Source organism: Hemiscyllium ocellatum, chromosome 36, assembly GCF_020745735.1.
Source record: "Hemiscyllium ocellatum isolate sHemOce1 chromosome 36, sHemOce1.pat.X.cur, whole genome shotgun sequence".
Taxonomy (NCBI): Eukaryota; Metazoa; Chordata; class Chondrichthyes; order Orectolobiformes; family Hemiscylliidae; genus Hemiscyllium; species Hemiscyllium ocellatum.
Genome location: NC_083436.1, coordinates 43,176,289 through 43,193,027, shown reverse-complemented (window position 1 = coordinate 43,193,027; position 16,739 = coordinate 43,176,289). Strand labels below are relative to the sequence as shown.

At 43.3% G+C, this 16,739-nt stretch overlaps 1 protein-coding gene across 1 annotated transcript in view; it reads right to left on the bottom strand.

The window, feature by feature from the left end:
- The window catches only part of dapp1 (dual adaptor of phosphotyrosine and 3-phosphoinositides), a 69,969-nt gene extending 58,281 nt beyond the window's left edge, over window positions 1-11,688 (bottom strand). Inside the window, exon 1 of the mRNA XM_060851383.1 lies at window positions 11,501-11,688. Within this exon, the coding sequence (XP_060707366.1) occupies window positions 11,501-11,574 (74 nt within the window). The 5' untranslated portion in view covers window positions 11,575-11,688. The remainder of the gene's footprint in view (window positions 1-11,500) is intronic.
- Window positions 11,689-16,739: the final 5,051 nt, after the last annotated feature.

Genomic DNA, 16,739 nt, shown 5'->3' with positions numbered 1-16,739 from the left:
CATAAACACTCCTTAGCACAAAAGGTAAAATCAAACACAGATTCTTACAGCATAGAGGTTAGAGAGAGAGAACCAGCCTGGATCTGCTTCTTTGAGTCCAGCAGCTTTCTCCACACTACTGCTGGAACCCAAACCAAACCAAACCAGAGAAGAGCCAAGCTGTGAGATACACCACTCACCTTTCATTGTACAAGTGTTCTATTTTTACTTGAAAGCCTTCTGCCTGAGGCAGTATCTATTATCTATAAACAACTTGGCTCTAAAACCCTTCAACCTCAGACTTTTCGGAGTATGTGTCAATTATGACTTCTCTGACAAAAAGCCAAGGACAGCTTAACCTTGTTAAAGGAGCAGATTCATCACAAAGGGGATCTTAGAATCAGAGTTGCACAGCACAGAAAGAGGGTCTTCAGCATGCTAAACATCAACACTCATCTACTCTCGTCCCATTTTCTAACATGTGGCTGTAGCCATGTATGCAATGGCTATTCAAATGCTCATCTAAATAATTATTAAGTGTTTGAGGGTTCCCACCTTCACCACCACTACATGCAAAGTTTCAGACACCCACCATCATATGGACAAATAAATGTTTTAACAAATACCCTCTAAATTCCTGTCCCTTACTTCAAATCTATGCCCCTATAATTGAGCCCTCTGCTAAGGGGGAAAGTTTGTTCCTATCTACCCTGTCTGTGCCACTCATAACTATGCACGCCTTAATCAGACTCTTCCCCCACCCCCTCAGCCTTCTCTGCTCTAAGAAAAACAGAAAACAGAAAACTTGTCCAGTCTCACTTCATCGCTGAATCACTCCATCCCAGACAACATCCTGGTGAATCTCCTCTGCACACCCTCCAGTGCAACCACATCCTTCCTGTAGTGTGGTAACCAGAACTACAATGCGCCTGCAGTGGCCTCACTAACATTATATACAGTGCCATCATAACCTCCCTGTTCTTGTATTCAATGCCTTGACTAAAAGTAAGAATCCCACATGTCACCTTGACCATCTTATCAACCATCTTGTCTTCTTCAAGGATCTATGGACATGCTCACCAAGGGCCCTCTCATCCTCTGTCCTTCTAAGGGTTTGACCATTCACTGTGTACTCCCTTGCCTTGTTAATCCTCTCAAAATGCATCAGCTCACATTTTTTAGGATTAAATTTCATTTGCCACTGTCCTGTCAATTTGACCAGCCCATCTAGATCATCCTGTAGTTTAAAGCTTTCCTCCTAGTTATTCACTAATAGACATGTCCTCTGCAAACTTACTGATCATCTCTTCTATGTTTAAATCTAGATCACTAATGTACGCAACAAACAGCATGGGACATAGTACTGAACCCTGTGATACACTAGACATGGGGTTCCAAGGCATAAGACCTTTAAGTTCATAAGACCACAAGATCACAAGCTTCATGCCGCCAAGTCAATTTTGGATCCAATTTGCCAAATTGCCCTCTATCCCATGTGATCTTACATTCTTGATCAGTCTCCTGTATGAGACTTGTCAAAAGCCTCAATGAAATGCATTTAGTTGGTATCAACTGCACAACTCTTCTCCACGCAACTTGCAAAATTTTCAATCAAGTTTGTTGCCTGTGATCTCCCCGTGACAAAGCCATGCTGATTATTCTCGATTAATCCTTTCTTCTCCACCTGGTGATTAATTCCATCCCACAGAATGTTTTCTGAATGTGTTTCCCTACCACTGATGTTAGACACACTGGCCACATATTGAAACACACACGGTCCCGTGGGGACTGGATAGGGTACGTACTGAGAGGATATTTCCACCTGGGGAGGGGATCAGAAGAAGGAACACAAAGGACCCAATAGCCAGCACGAGCCAAACTAACGTAGTCTACAAAATACCATGCAAGGACTGCACAAAACACTATATAGGACAAACAGGAAGACAGCTAACGATCCGCATCCATGAACATCAGCTAGCCACAAAACGACACAACCAGCTATCCCTAGTAGCCATACACTCAGACAACCAGGAACATGAATTTGACTGGGAAAACACTACCATCATAGGACAAGCCAGACAGAGAACAGCCAGGGAATTCCTAGAGGCATGGCATTCATCCACAAACTCCATTAACAGACACATAGACCTGGACCCCATATACAAACCACTACAGCTGAAACTGACACCCGGAAACGGCAAGAACATCCATCAACAGACACATCGACCTGGACCCCACATACAAACTACTACAGCTGAAACTGACACCCGGAAGCGGCAAGAACAAACTACTATAAATACCAGAAGAAACATCAAAGCAGCGCTTCACAGGAGGCTCCAATAGCACTGATGATGTTCCCTAGCCAGGGAACGAAACGTTTGCAGCAAAAACTTCCAGCTCGGCGAACAGAACCACAACACATTGAAAATTTAGAAATTCTCTGGTTTTCCCCTTCCCTCAACCAATCTTTCCATGAATTCTTCAGATTGAACACCAATTCATGTGCCTTTAAAAATACAGGTGATCAAACCTGGCTGAATCCAGGATATATTACACAATGACAATCGGATTTACAACAACAAATTACCTTGCACCTACAACATTAGAAACACATCCAAATGTACTTCACAGATGTGATGAGGAGAGTAGGACAGGGATACGACTACAGGCATGGGTCAATGAGGAAAGCAATAAATGCCAGGGTTTGGGGGCCGAGGTGATGGGGCTACCAGTATCGAGAAAGGATTGAAACTAGGGATGAATTTGCTGGGTGATGGAAGCTGGAGGTTACAGGAATAGGGAAGGGCAAGATTTAAGCTCTGAAGCACACAATGAGTAAAATGAATAGCTTATGGATTAATTAGTAAATAACTGTAACTTGCTTTTATGACTGGAAAATTTTGGAATTGGATTGAGACGGTGAGTAGTGGTACTTTCACTGCGCTAGTAATCCAGGGCCACATTTTTCGACTCTGACTGTCCAGTGTCTGCAGTCCTCATTTTCACTTAGTAATCCAGGGACCCAGGTAAAGCTCTGGAGACACGGGGTCAAACCCCTCCCCCAGAGAGACAGGTGGAATTTAAATTCAGTGAACAAATAAATTCAGTGAACAAATCCAGAATTAGTAGCTAGTTTCAATGATAGTGACCATGAAACTATCAATTGTTGTAAAACCCAGCTGGCATACTGGATGTCTGCAGTCCTTGTTTTTACCTAGTCTTTCATGGAAAGCAGTCTGCCATTCTTTTCCGTGCGGGCCTTCATGACCCATTGCAATAGGCTTGACTCTCAGCTGCCCTTTGAAATGGGTGAGCTTTGCTGGTGACATCCGTGTCTCACGAAACACAAAATGAATATTTTCACATTTAATTGGCACAAATGCAGTTGTTGCATAAGTGATACAAAGCCAGAGCCTCAAGTAGGAAGTGTGGGGAACAGCCCCCAACTATAGAAGGTAAAGGTAGGATTGATACAGCACCTTTCACAGAGACCTCATCTCTCACCTGAACCTTAATCCGGAGGAGAAAGTGAGGCCTGCAGATGCTGGAGATCAGATTTGAGAGTGTGGTGCTGGAAAAGCACAGTAGGTCAGGCAGCATCTGAGGAACAGAAGAGACGACTTTTCGGGCAGAAGCCCTTCCTCAGGAATTCTGATGAAGGGCTTATGCCTGAAACATCAATGCTCTTGCTCCTTGGATGCTGCCTGACCGGCTGTGTTTTTCCATAAACCACACTCCAGCCACTATTTCCAAAAGTAGCGTGGAGCTCTCAGTAGTTCATGGGTCTAATACACAGTCCCTTAATTCAGCATCGGTACAGACGATCTGGTCATTGTCATAGTGCTGTTGTGGGATCTTACTGTGCGGTCATTGGCTGTCACATCTCTCCACAATCACACCTGTGACAATACATCAATACAGTTCCACTGGATGTAAAGGCCTTCAGATGCTACATAAATGCAGTATTCAAACTGGAAACCATCAGTTATTCCCCTTCACACCTGCTTGTGACAGCAACTTCCATCACCATACAAACTCTCAGAGTTGCTCAAACTATAATGGTTCCGCTTTATTACGATCCTGGTTACAAAGATGATGAAGGGTAATTTTTTAAAAATTTGGTTTGAGCAGAAATAATTTGCATCTGTACTCAGTATAAAAAAATTAGAGTTTTGAAATTTAAGAAAAAGCACCTTCTAGTAAGCACCTGTGATTGAATTCTTGTTTGTTGGCACGGTTTCGGAGTGAATCAGTCCAGCTGTTGGGCCTGTCACAGAGAGGATTGCTGACGCATTGATTTGCAATATCCACCTACATCCATTCACATGCCATTTAGCTGTCACTCAGCTTCAGGGAATTTTATAGTTGAGCCACAGCACGATAGCATGTCTAGTCAGATCTTCCTGGTTACTACTGAGTTAAATAAAGTCAATGCAAAGATTAAGACAATTATACTAACATTAAAAGCTGATTTTGTTTTTGTTGATCTTAGTGGATTGTTGAAACAGGTTTGCAAGAATGATACTAAAATAAACAGGAACAACGCTCAGTAAAAACCAAACAATTTGGGCTTCTGCTCTCTAATAAGATGCTTCTGAAGAAAACTATTGTAAGTAATTAAAAATGAGAAGGGATCTGATTTGTTCAATGGACATGGGCATCTCTAGTTGGGCCAACAGTCATTGACCATCCCTAACTGCCCTGGAGACAGTGGTGGGTAAGCCTCCTTCCCAAATGGCTGCAGTTCTTGGAATTTAATTTCACTCCCAGGGAGTCCCACGAATTTGACTGATGGACCGACCAAAACCAGGAGCCGTAAATATGTGATAGTCACTAATAAATACAATAAGGAGTTTGGGAGATAGCTGGAGAGTGGTGAGAGTTTGAAATTGTTACTGCAGCATTATTGAGGGGAATTGTATGGATAAATCCAATGGAGAAGCTGAATAAACACATCGAAGAGAAAGAAACAGATGGATATGCTGAAAGGGAGAGATGAAGTAGGATAGGAGGCGGCTTGATAATTTGGCTGAATGGCTGTTGCCCTGCTATAAATCCTCAGTTATTTTATGTGCTAACTGAATAGTCAGCTCATCCACATTGTTCAATGTCACTTATAACTCCAAATCCTGTCTGTTGCAGGAACTTGTGAATTTCCTTTTTAAATCTCCCCCCTCACCACTTAAATCCTGTTCAAACGTTGAGACTGTCCAACATCAGTCACCTTTCTGTTCAAAGATATCATTTAAATGGCCCATATAGGAAAAGGGCAGAGAGTGTGGCATCAACTGGAAAGGTGTTTTCGATATGATGGGCTGCAGGACTCCGTACGGGAGGAGGCTGCTGATTCCAGATTCTATCTGAATTGCCAGCTCGGTTTCCTTCATTACAGCATGTGCCCTCTGGCTATCCAATTCTGTGTGAGTCCTCTCTCGAGCGTACTCTAATCAGACTTGTGTTCCTTTAACATTCAATACCTCAAAGCAAATAATGTTTCCCAGCATCAAAGGATGCAATCAAACAGTGGCTCTGTAAATGTTGTGCAATCTATTGCAGAGAAAAGGTTTTTCTGCCCAACTGGTCTGTGCTGGCCTTTATGCTCCACATAATTCCTGCTTTATCCCAGCTCATCTCACTCTGTCAATGTAACCTTCTATTCCTTCCTTCCTTGTGTTCATCTAGGTTTGGCTCAAGAGTAATTATACTTCTAACAGTTGGGGAAATCAAAGTTATGGGGAAAGGGCAGGGAAGTGAACATAAGGAATTTCGGCTAGGCAAGAGGACTGCAGATGCTGGAAACCAGAGTCTAGATTAGAGTGGTGCTGGAAAAACACAGCAGGTCAGGCAGCATCCGAGGAGCAGGTAAATCGATGTTTTGGGCAAAAGCCCTTCCTGACAAAGGGTTTTTGCCCGAAACGTCGATTTTCCTTATTTAACATTCAAGTGCTAGTGAATTCCATTTTTTTGTGTAAAGTCATATCTCCTGCTGTTCCCATTTGATTTATTAGTCTCTATCTTATTTTGACGACCCTTAACTTTGATCTACCCATCAAGTGAAAATACCTTCTCTATATCTAGCCTAACGTCCCTTTTCAGAATCATAAAGATCTCAATCAGATCACTTCTCATAATTTTTCTGTTTAAATTAACGCTAATTATTAATTTTCTGAGCTTCCTGGTCCAGGCCCAAGTAAGGGGAGCACTGCTTTTACTATGAACATGGAAAAGAAAGCAAAGCAATTGATTTTTTATTTACCCCTTTGAGTCCTTGTCAATGTTTATTGTGTGTAAACAGGTTGCTGAGTTTAGCAGGGAGACTAGACTGCCTCAGGCAGTTTGGGGATTTTTCTGAAGTTGTGAAAGGAGTCACGTAAGAGCAAGACCTTTCTTTCAGATATTTCCCAATTTCCACTTCTTATAAAAGCCTTTTATTATCCACCATGCACAGATATTTATACAAAAGCCAAAATTAAAAGCTATAATTAAAGCAAAATACTCCAGATACTGGAAATTGGAAAAAAACACAATGCTGGAGAAACTCAGCAGCTCTGACAACATCTGTGGACAGAGAAACAGAGTTAATGTTTTGAATCCAGTGACCCTTCTTCAAAACTGGACTCAGAACATTCACTCTGTTTCTCTTTCCACAGTTGCTGCCAGACCTGCTGAGTTTCTCCAGCATTCTGTGGTTTTTTTCCAATTTCCCATATCTGGAGTATTTTACTTTAATTATAGATATTTCGTAATTTCCCTTTCTTTCTTAAGTCTTCGTGAAATTCTTTCGGTTTTTCTGTTTAAAGATTGGTGGATAAATGTAAGTTGTTCTAACTGTGAATGTCACAATCAGATTTACTCATCCCAAATGTTAAGTAACTTAGATTTTGGATTTACGCCACACAGAGGGCTATAGGACTGTTTTCAAGTCAAACAAACTCAAATTTCTGGAGAAATTCAGCAGGTCTGGCATCAGGGAGAAGGGAGAAACAGACTTATACGGCTCAAAAGGTAGTGAAGGAGGGTCACACCAGACTCGAAACGTTAACTCTATTTCTGATGCTGCCAGACCTGCTGAGCTTCTCCAGCACTCTGTGTTTGCCAGTATCTGCAGTAATTAGCCTTTACTTGCAGGAATATTCAGTTCCTTCCTGGATACTTTCAGGATGTGAGACACTGTTTTCTGCTTTTAGAAATGACCAACAGTTATTTAAGCTCAAATATTCAAAAGCACTTCAGAAGGAATTTGTGTACCTTTGAACTTGTCATTGTTATAATGCAGGCAACACGGCAAATAAATTGCACGGAGCAGGTTCCCGGACACAACAACATAATAGCAACCAAGATAATGACGTTTCTTTAGTTGTCTGTTTAAGGGTAAAAATTGGACAGGTTACCAGGGGAATTTCTCTGTTCTTCTTAAATCTTCTGTGCCCATTGTATGGGGCAAACACAGATCATGGTTCATCATTTCATCTGCAAGATGGCACTGTTGACACTGAACACTGCAGTGGGCGTATCAGCATTAGTACAGTGCTCAGAGTTTTTGGAGTGGGACTTGAAACCTCCATCTGATTCAGATGGGAGAGTGTGACCTATTGAGACATGTCAGCTTTCCCAAGGCTGTGCCCATGCTCCCAGCCTTAGCATTGATCCAGCTTCACACCAACTCCATTACAAACCAGGAGTTCATCTGATCTGTGTAACAGAATGAGAACTTGCCTCACTACACCACAGGTTCAAGTTGTACCTATATTGGAAACATTGGATCAAACCAATCCAAGAGGGATGCAAGACTTCCCAGCACATGTGGGCATTGGAGATGTTTGGTGACCACATTTCCATCCTAAATCTTGAACTTCAAAAGGCTACAGATGCTGGAAATCCACACCTTGAAATATTAATTGTTTCCTTCCCCACAAATGATGACGGACCTGCTGAGTGTTTCCATTAATTTCTGTTTATTAACATGTTTAATTTCATGTCCTGACACGTGAGATTGGCTTTAATGAATATGTACGTTATCCTCGGAGATATCCTGTGATATGGCTGTGACCTGTGATTTGAAAGACACTCTACTAGAAGGTTGGAATAAGAGCAATTCTGGGCAGAAATGTCCACTGCTAGATCATCAGATTGTTAATAAATGTCATTTAAAGAAACACTTTGAGGTTAGATCCAAGCAAGTCCAAAGTGCACTGTAAGATCATAAGGAACAGGAGTGGGAAATATGCTGCAACATTCAGTAGGATCATGGCTGATCTGAAATTCCTCATGTCTGGATTAGAGTGCTGCTGGAAAAGCACAGCAGGTCAGGCAGCATCAGAGGAGCAGGAAAATCAGCGTTTCGGGAAAAAACCCTTTGTCAGGAAGGGCTTTTGCCCAAAACATCGATTTACCTGCTCCTCTGATGCTGCCTGACCTGCTGTGTTTTTCCAGCACCACTCTAATCTAGACTCTGGTTTCCAGCATCTGCAGTCCTCTTGCCTAGCCGAAATTCCTTATGTTCACTTCCCTGCCCTTTCCCCATAACTTTGATTCCCCAACTGACCAAGAATCTATCTATCTATCTCAGTCTTATAAGGACTCTGCACTCCCCGATCCCATTCGCCTCTTCCCCACCTCCAGCTCTCTATGACAAGGAGTTCCAAAGACTCACAACTCTCAGAGGAAATCCCTCCTCGTCTCCGTCTGAAATTGGTGCCCCTTTATTCTGAGACTGTGCCCCCTAGCCCTCGACTCTCCCACGAGGGGAAACATCATTTCAGCATTGATCCTGTCAAGCTCCTTAAGAATCCGATATACAGGTATTACTAACACGCTAATTGGTAATATTAATGTCATTTTCCCTTTGGTGTGTCAGTCAGTAACTATGCAGAAAATCTTTGTTGATGAATGCTGCTTTCCAATTATCATTCCACTGATTCCTCCTTTGTTATTTTTGTTAAGCATCTTGCTTCCATGCTCTCCTTTCTTTACAATTCCAGTCAAAAAACTGTTGTTCACCTCTCCTTTTCCATTCTGAGAAAGGGCCCAACCTACATTCTTGCTCCATGTGTTCTCTCCACAGACTCTGACGAACTGGCTGAATGTTTCTAGTAGTTCCTGTTTTCAGTTTCAAACAACTGGAGGGCTGTAACTAGTCTTTGTCATCACACAACAAACAGGAGGTAGAAACAGTGGAGAAGGCAAAGAAAGTTTGACTAGAATGATAGCAGAACTTTCATGGGGAGTAAACAGGGTTGGGTGCCTTTCCCATGAAGTGGGAGGGCTGAGGTGTTTCTGACTGAGATTATGGAAGGGTTTGATAGGGTAATGTTGGAGACCAGGTGTCTTGTGGGTGACACAATAACAAGGGGATTTTGATGAAAGATTGGATTTATTAGTGACAGTCAGGAACTCAGGCGAAAAGTCTTTGGCCCAGATGCTGGGAAAAATGTGGAACTGGATACCACATGTGGTAGTTGAGGTGAACAGTGCAGATATATTTAAGAGGAAGCTGGATAAACACATAAGTATAGGCCACTTTTGAAATAGTGTGTGCAATTCTGGTCTCCCTCCAGTTGGAAGGGTTCAGAAAAGATTTACAAGGATATTGCCACGGATGAAGGATTTGAGCTATAGGGAGAGGCAGAATACTCTGGGGCTGTTTTTCCTGGAGCGTCAGAGGCTGAGGGGTGACCTTATTGAGGTTTATAAAGTCATGAGGGGCATGGATAGGGTAACTAGACAAGGTCTTTTCTCTGGGGTGGGGGAGTCCAGAACTAAAGGGCATAGGTTTAAGGTGAGAGGGGAAAAATTTAAAAGGAAACTAAGGGGCAACTTTTTCACACAGAGGGTGGTGTGTGTATGGAATGAGCTGCCAGAGGATGTGGTGGAGGCTGGTACAATTACAATATTTAAAAGACATCTGGGTGGGTATATGAGTAGGAAGGGTTTTGAGGGATATGGGTCAAGCGCTGGCAAATGGGACTAGACTGGGTTAGAATATCTGGTCGGCATGGATGAGTTGGAGTGAAGTGCTGTGTATTTTTATGACCATGACTCTATGAGGGAGAAAGGTACAGAAGAAGAATATGCTGATTAAGTGAAACAAAAAAGTTTGGGAGAAGACTCGTCTCAAGCATAAACACCAATACATTGGACTGAGTGGCCTGCTACCCTGCTATACATTCCACACAATAACTTGGAATCACCCTGACACTTTACACATAAGTACAGTTCTCACCAACATTAGCTCAAAACAAGTCAGTTTGGGACTGCATTTGTGTTCACTCAATAGGTGACACATCACATTGTGAATGAGCATATTTTTCCAGTTAAAGGGAAGCAGAGTGGGTCCAGATTTCAGCAGTTTTGTGTCCCTCTGTGTTCAACAGGAATAAAATGAATAGTTTGGAGCCAATTATCTGGACAGAATTGGAATCCATCATCAAAACTTTACAGGATACTTTTGGTGGAGTGATAGTGTCCCTACCTCTGAGCCAGGAGACTCAGCTTCAAGTCCCACCTATTCCAGAGGTGTGCTATAGTATCTCTGAACAGGTTTACTTGAAAATAAAACACAGGGTCCCTGCAATAATAGATTTTTGGCACCTATTACTGAGGTCTGGGAGAATGTGAGGACTGCAGATGCTGGAGATCACTGTCAAAAAGTGTGGCGCTGGAAAAGCACAGCAGGTCAGGCAGCATCCGAGGAGCAGGAGAGTCAATGTTTTGAGCATAAGCTCTCCTATCACTGGAGGTATTGCTGTTGCCAAGAAGGGAGCAATGAATTCACCCCAAAACAGAGAATTTCACTGAAGACGTCCGGACTTGAAACATTAATTCTGTTTCTCTCTCCACACATGCTGTTAGACCTGCTGAGTTTCTCCAACATTCTGTGTCCTCCTTTCAGATTTCCAGCTACTGCCACAATAGCAGTTTATGTCCAATCCCCAGAGTTTTATGTTCTCCTCAATGAAATGGGCAAACCATTGGCAATTTGAATTCGCCAATGATTGGGACAGACTGATTCAGGAAAGAGAGAGAGAGGGTGTCACATATTTCCTTTTGGAAATGATGAGAGATCTTGCACTTTTAAAAGACTGGACCACAGGCCTGATGGTGACACGTTGATAGATTGAGAGAAATGATAGAAGGTTTGCGAATTCTAACCGGTGGGGAGTCCACTGTACAGAGCACAATGCTCCCTGGGTGCTGTCAGAAAGGTTAATGTAGGAGACAGCAGACTGACCAGGAATGCTGATTACATCTGTCTATTAGAGATGAATTCGTCCTTACTTCACAGAGAAAAATAAACTTTCCCGATTTCTCAATAAGAAACAATTGACCAGAACATCCTGAAACTGACACGGCAGCAGAAAAAGGCACTTTATATAAACTGTCACTTTTCAAGGAGAAAATTGCACTTAATTACAACATAGAATGTATCCTCCACCCCTAACAAAGACACAGCAGAGTTTGTATTTGTAATACTGTATAAGAAAACACAGATTTGTAAAGCAGAAGGGAGCTCTCGACTCACTCGAGTTCAGATAGTTCATCCTCCCGGTCGTCGGCTCGGCCCCTGGAAAGCTGCACATTCACTGAGCTGTCCATCTCCCTCGGGGAGAGCTCGGTCCCATCAGTCAGCTCCCTCTCCTCTCTCTCTCTCTCTCTCTGACCGAGCCTTTCACAGCCAGCGCTAGGCTCCTCACACAAACCCTCCTCTCTCCAAGCAGGGCAAGTTACAGGAACTTACAAGCGGCTCCTCCCACCCACCTCCACTGACTGGGTTCAGCTGCACCCTGGGACCTGTAGTAAGGAATGTAACTGATGAGGAAGTGGTGCAGAGGGGAAAGGAAGATCCTCCTTCTCCGTCTTTATTAACAAGCTGGTCTCCCAGACAGGGTAAAACACATGGAGAGTTCATCAGGAGATATTCATTCCACCAGACTGTCCCTTTACCCACTCCTTTTCTGTCAAACCCTTTGTTCCCCATCCCCCCTCTGTCTGGGCTCCTTCATCCACCCCACCTTCTGCATGTACACCCAACCTATTCCGGGCTACAGTCAGTTCTGAGGAAGGGTCTCTGGACCCGAAACGTGTTGCAAAACGTCCAGATTACAGAGGAGGAAGTGCTGGATGGTTAAAGGTGGATAAATCCACAGGACCTGAACAGGTGTACCCGAGAAGTGATTGCTGGGCCTCTTGCTGAGATATTTGTATCATCGATAGTCACAGGTGAGGTGCCGGAAGACTGGAGGTTGGTAAATGTGGTGCCACTGTTTAAGAAGGGTGGTAAAGACAAGCCAGGGAACTACAGACCAGTGAGCCTGACCTTGGTGGTGGGCAAGTTGTTCGAGGGAACCCTGAGGGACAGGATGTACATGTATTTGGAAAGGCGAGGACTGATTTGGGATAGTCAACATGGCTTTGTGCGTGGGAAATCATGTCTCACAAACTTGATTGAGTTTTTTTGAAGAAGTAACAAAGAAGATTAATGAGAGCAGAGCAGTAGATGTGATCTATATGGACTTCAGTAAGGTGTTCGACAAGGTTCCCCATGGGAGACTGATTAGCAAGGTTAGATCTCATGGAATACAGGGAGAACCAGCCATTTGGATACAGAACTGGCTCAAAGGTTGAAAAGAGGGTGGTGATGGAGGGTGTTTTTCAGACTGGAGGCCTGTGACCAGTGGAGTGCCACAAGGATCGGTGCTGGGTCCTCTACTTTTTGTCATTTACATAAATGATTTGGATGTGAGCAAAAGAGGTACAGTTAGTAAGTTTGCAGATGACACCAAAATTGGAGGTGTAGTGGACAGTGAAGATGGTTACCTCAGATTACAACAGGATCTGGACCAGATGAGACAATGGACTGAGAAGTGGCAGATGGAATTTAATTCTGACAAATGCGAGGTGCTGCATTTTGGGAAAGCAAATCTTAGCAGGACTTATACACTTAATGGTAAGGTCCTAGGGAGTGTTGCTGAACAAAGAGATCTTGGAGTGCAGGTTCATAGCTCCTTAAAAGAGGAGTCGCAGGTAGATAGGATAGTGAAGAATCATCCACTCGACAATTCTGGTTGAAGATTGTTGCGAATGCTTCAGCCTTACCTTTTGCACTGATGTGCCGGGCTGTTCCATCGTTGAGAATGGAGATATTTATGGAGTCTCCTCCAGTGAGTTGTTTAACTGTCTGCCATCATTCGTGACAGATTTGGAGGTGCCGGTGTTGGACATCATTCATGACTGGATGTGGCAGGACTGTGGAGTTCAGATTTGATCGTTGGTTGTGGGATCGCTTGGTGCGGTCTGTCCACCAGTTGCTGAAGTAGGATTCGAACCCATGTCTACAGTGCATTACCACGGTCTCTGGTTTACAAAATGACCCCATCGTCAACTTCCCCTTGTTTCAGTATTCTAGTATGGACTTGTCCACAATAAAGTACTTTCTCCTGGTGCAATTATTATGGAATAGTAAATATTTTCAATAGAAGGAAGTTGAGGAGGAAGTTTTTAATAACAGATTGTACAGCATATCCTGTACAACTAATGTTGTCAATCCTGGTTTGGCATAGTCTTGGAGGTTATAATTTTTTTTTCCATGGTATATGAGTGGTGCAGGCAAAAGGCCAGCACATGTTGTCCATCCCTAATTTCCCTCAGGGAGATAGTGATGAGCCTTTTGAGCCGTTGCGATCCACTTGGGGCAGGTACGTCCACATTACTGATTACACAGGTCCTTAATAACCTCCCACTTCCCAGAAAGCTACACCCCTTCATTGGGTTCTGATATTCCATTGTTGCAGTGGCCCAAAGTCAGGGAGCATGGGATAGAGAGAAATTTGGCCAATTGGATAGAAAACGGGCTAACCGGTCGAAGTCAGAGAGTGGTGGTAGATGGTAAATATTCAGCCTGGAGCCCAGATACAAGTGGAGTTCCGCAGGGATCAGTTCTGGGTCCTCTGCTGTTTGTAATTTTTATTAATGACTTGGAAGAGGGAGTCGAACGTTGGGTCAGTAAATTTGCAGATGATACGAAGATTGGTGGAGTTGTGGACAGTGAGGAGGGCTGTTGTCGGCTGCAAAGGGACTTAAATATGATGCAGAGCTGGGCTGAGGAGTGGCAGATGGAGTTCAACCCTGCCAAGTGTGAGGTTGTCCATTTTGGAAGAACAAATAAGAATGCGGAATACAGGGTCAACGGTAGGGTTCTTAGTCAGGTGGAGGAACAGAGGGATCTTGGGGTCTATGTACATAGATCTTTGAAAGTTGCCACTCAGGTGGATAGAGCCTGTGAGAAGGCCTATGGTGTATTAGCGTTCATTAGCAGAGGGATTGAATTCAAGAGTAGTGAAGTGATGTTGCAGCTGTACAGGACTTTGGTTAGGCCACATTTGGAGTACTGTGTGCAGTTCTGGTCGCCTCACTTTAGGAAAGATGTGGAAGCTTTGGAGAGGGTGCAGAGAAGATTTACCAGGATGTTGCCTGGAATGGAGAATAGGTCGTACGAGGATAGGTTGAGAGTTCTTGGCCTTTTCTCATTGGAACGGTGAAGGATGAGAGGTGACTTGATAGAGGTTTATAAGATGATCAGAGGAATAGATAGAGTAGACAGTCAGAAACTTTTTCCCCGGGTACAACAGAGTGTTACAAGGGGACATAAATTTAAGGTGAAGGGTGGAAGGTATAGGGGAGATGTCAGTGGTGGGTTCTTTACCTAGAGAGTGGTGGGGGCATGGAATGCGCTGCCCGTGGGAGTGGTAGAGTCAGAATCATTGGTGACCTTTAAGCGGCAATTGGATAGGTACATGGATGGGTACTTAATCTAGGATAGATGTTCGGCACAACATCGTGGGCCGAAGGGCCTGTTCTGTGCTGTATTGTTCTATCTTCTATGTTCTATGGCCCCTCTTTCCTTCCCTGTTCAGAAAATGAATGTGCTCTTCATTCATTTTCCAACTGAATAATCCCAATTATGATGCAATCAGCTTTTTTCCCCACATTCCAAATATTGCTATGATTAATAACCAAATAGGCATACTTGAAAAATTGTTGAAGCACTGTTTCTTATTGAGCTTGTTTTTATTCAGCTAGGTTCTGCAGACAGCCATGTCCTGGAGGTTAGTCTTTGATCATCAGACAATCCAAGTCAATCCTGGCAGAACACTGTAAATGCTGGAGAACTGAACCAACAGAAAGTGCTGGAAAAACTTGGCAGATCTCGCAACATCCCGGGACTGAGGAATAGAGTTAACATTTTGAGTCCAATATGATTCTTCATCAGAAAATCTAGGTTCTGGATAATCCAAGATGGCGGATGAGAAATATTTCTGGCTGTAAGAGCTGCTCCTATTTTGAGGTATTTTAGGTGTTGGAGGTGATTTCCTCAAATTCCAGGAGCAGCAATGACTGTTTTATATGCTGTTGCCTTGTTTTGGAACGTTGGAGAAAAGAAAAGTCAAAACAACAGATTTAAAAGAGAGAAGAACAGACAAAAGAAACACATGGTGAGGTCAGTGCAGGAGAGAGAGAGAGAGGGAGAGAGAGAAAGAACCCACACTGCTAACTGACAGAGTTAGCAATTACTGCCTTTGCTGTTGAATTCGTGTATTGCTGGACACCAGAGTGTGCCTGGGAAAATTTAAAAACAATGAAATTCACAACTGATCTTGGAGGAACCTGTTTGGGAAAGGTCACAGCACAGAAGCAGGAAAGTGGATTTCAAGCGTGGCCTTAAAATAAGTCTGTACTAGTGAGTAGAGTGGGTTCTTTCTTGATTATAGGTTTTATTGAGCTATGTCTCTTGATTAAACTTAAAATATAAGACATACACATTAATTTAATCTGGAGCAGTGTTTTGTAGAGGAATGATGAGGGCAGAACGGTAGATATGATCTGTATGGACTTCAGTAAGGTGTTCGACAAGGTTCCCCATGGGAGACTGATTAGCAAGGTTAGATCTCGTGGAATACAGGGAGAACTAGCCATTTGGATCCACAACTGCTTCAAAGGTAGAATGCAGAGGGTGGTGGTGGAGGGTAGTTTTTGAGACTGGAGACCTGTGACCAGTGGAATGCCACAAGGATCATTGCTGGGTCCATGACTTTTCATCATTTATATAAATGATTTGGATGGGGGCATAAGAGGTACAGTTAATAAGTATGCTGATGACACCAAAATTGGAGGTGTAGTGGACAGTAAAGAAGGTTACATCAGATTACAACAGGAATCTTGATCAGATGGGCCAATGGGCTGAGAAGTGGCAGATGGAGTTTAATTTAGATAAATGTGAGGTGCTGCATTTTGGGAAAACAAATCTTAGCAGGACTTATACACTTGATGGTAAGGTCCTATGGAGTGTTGCTGAACAAAGAGACCTTGGAGTGCAGGTTCATAGCTCCTTGAAAGTGGAGTCGCAGGTACATAGGATAGTGAAGAAGGCGTTTGGTATGCTTTCCTTGATTGGTCAGAGTATTGAGTACAGGAGTTGGGAGGTCATGTTGCGGCTGTACAAGACATTGGATAGGCCACTGTTGGAAGATTTACAAGGATGTTGCCAGGGTTGGAAGGTTTGAGCTATAGGGTAGGGCAGTTTTCACGGGAGTGTCAGAGGCTGAAGGATGATCTTATAGAAGCTTATAAAATCATGACGGGCATGGATAGGATAATTAGACAAAGTCTTTTCCCTGGAGTGGAGGAGTCAAAACTAGAGGGCATAGGTTTGGGGTGAGAGGGAAAAGACATAAAAGAGCCCTAAGAGGCAACTTTTTTCACTC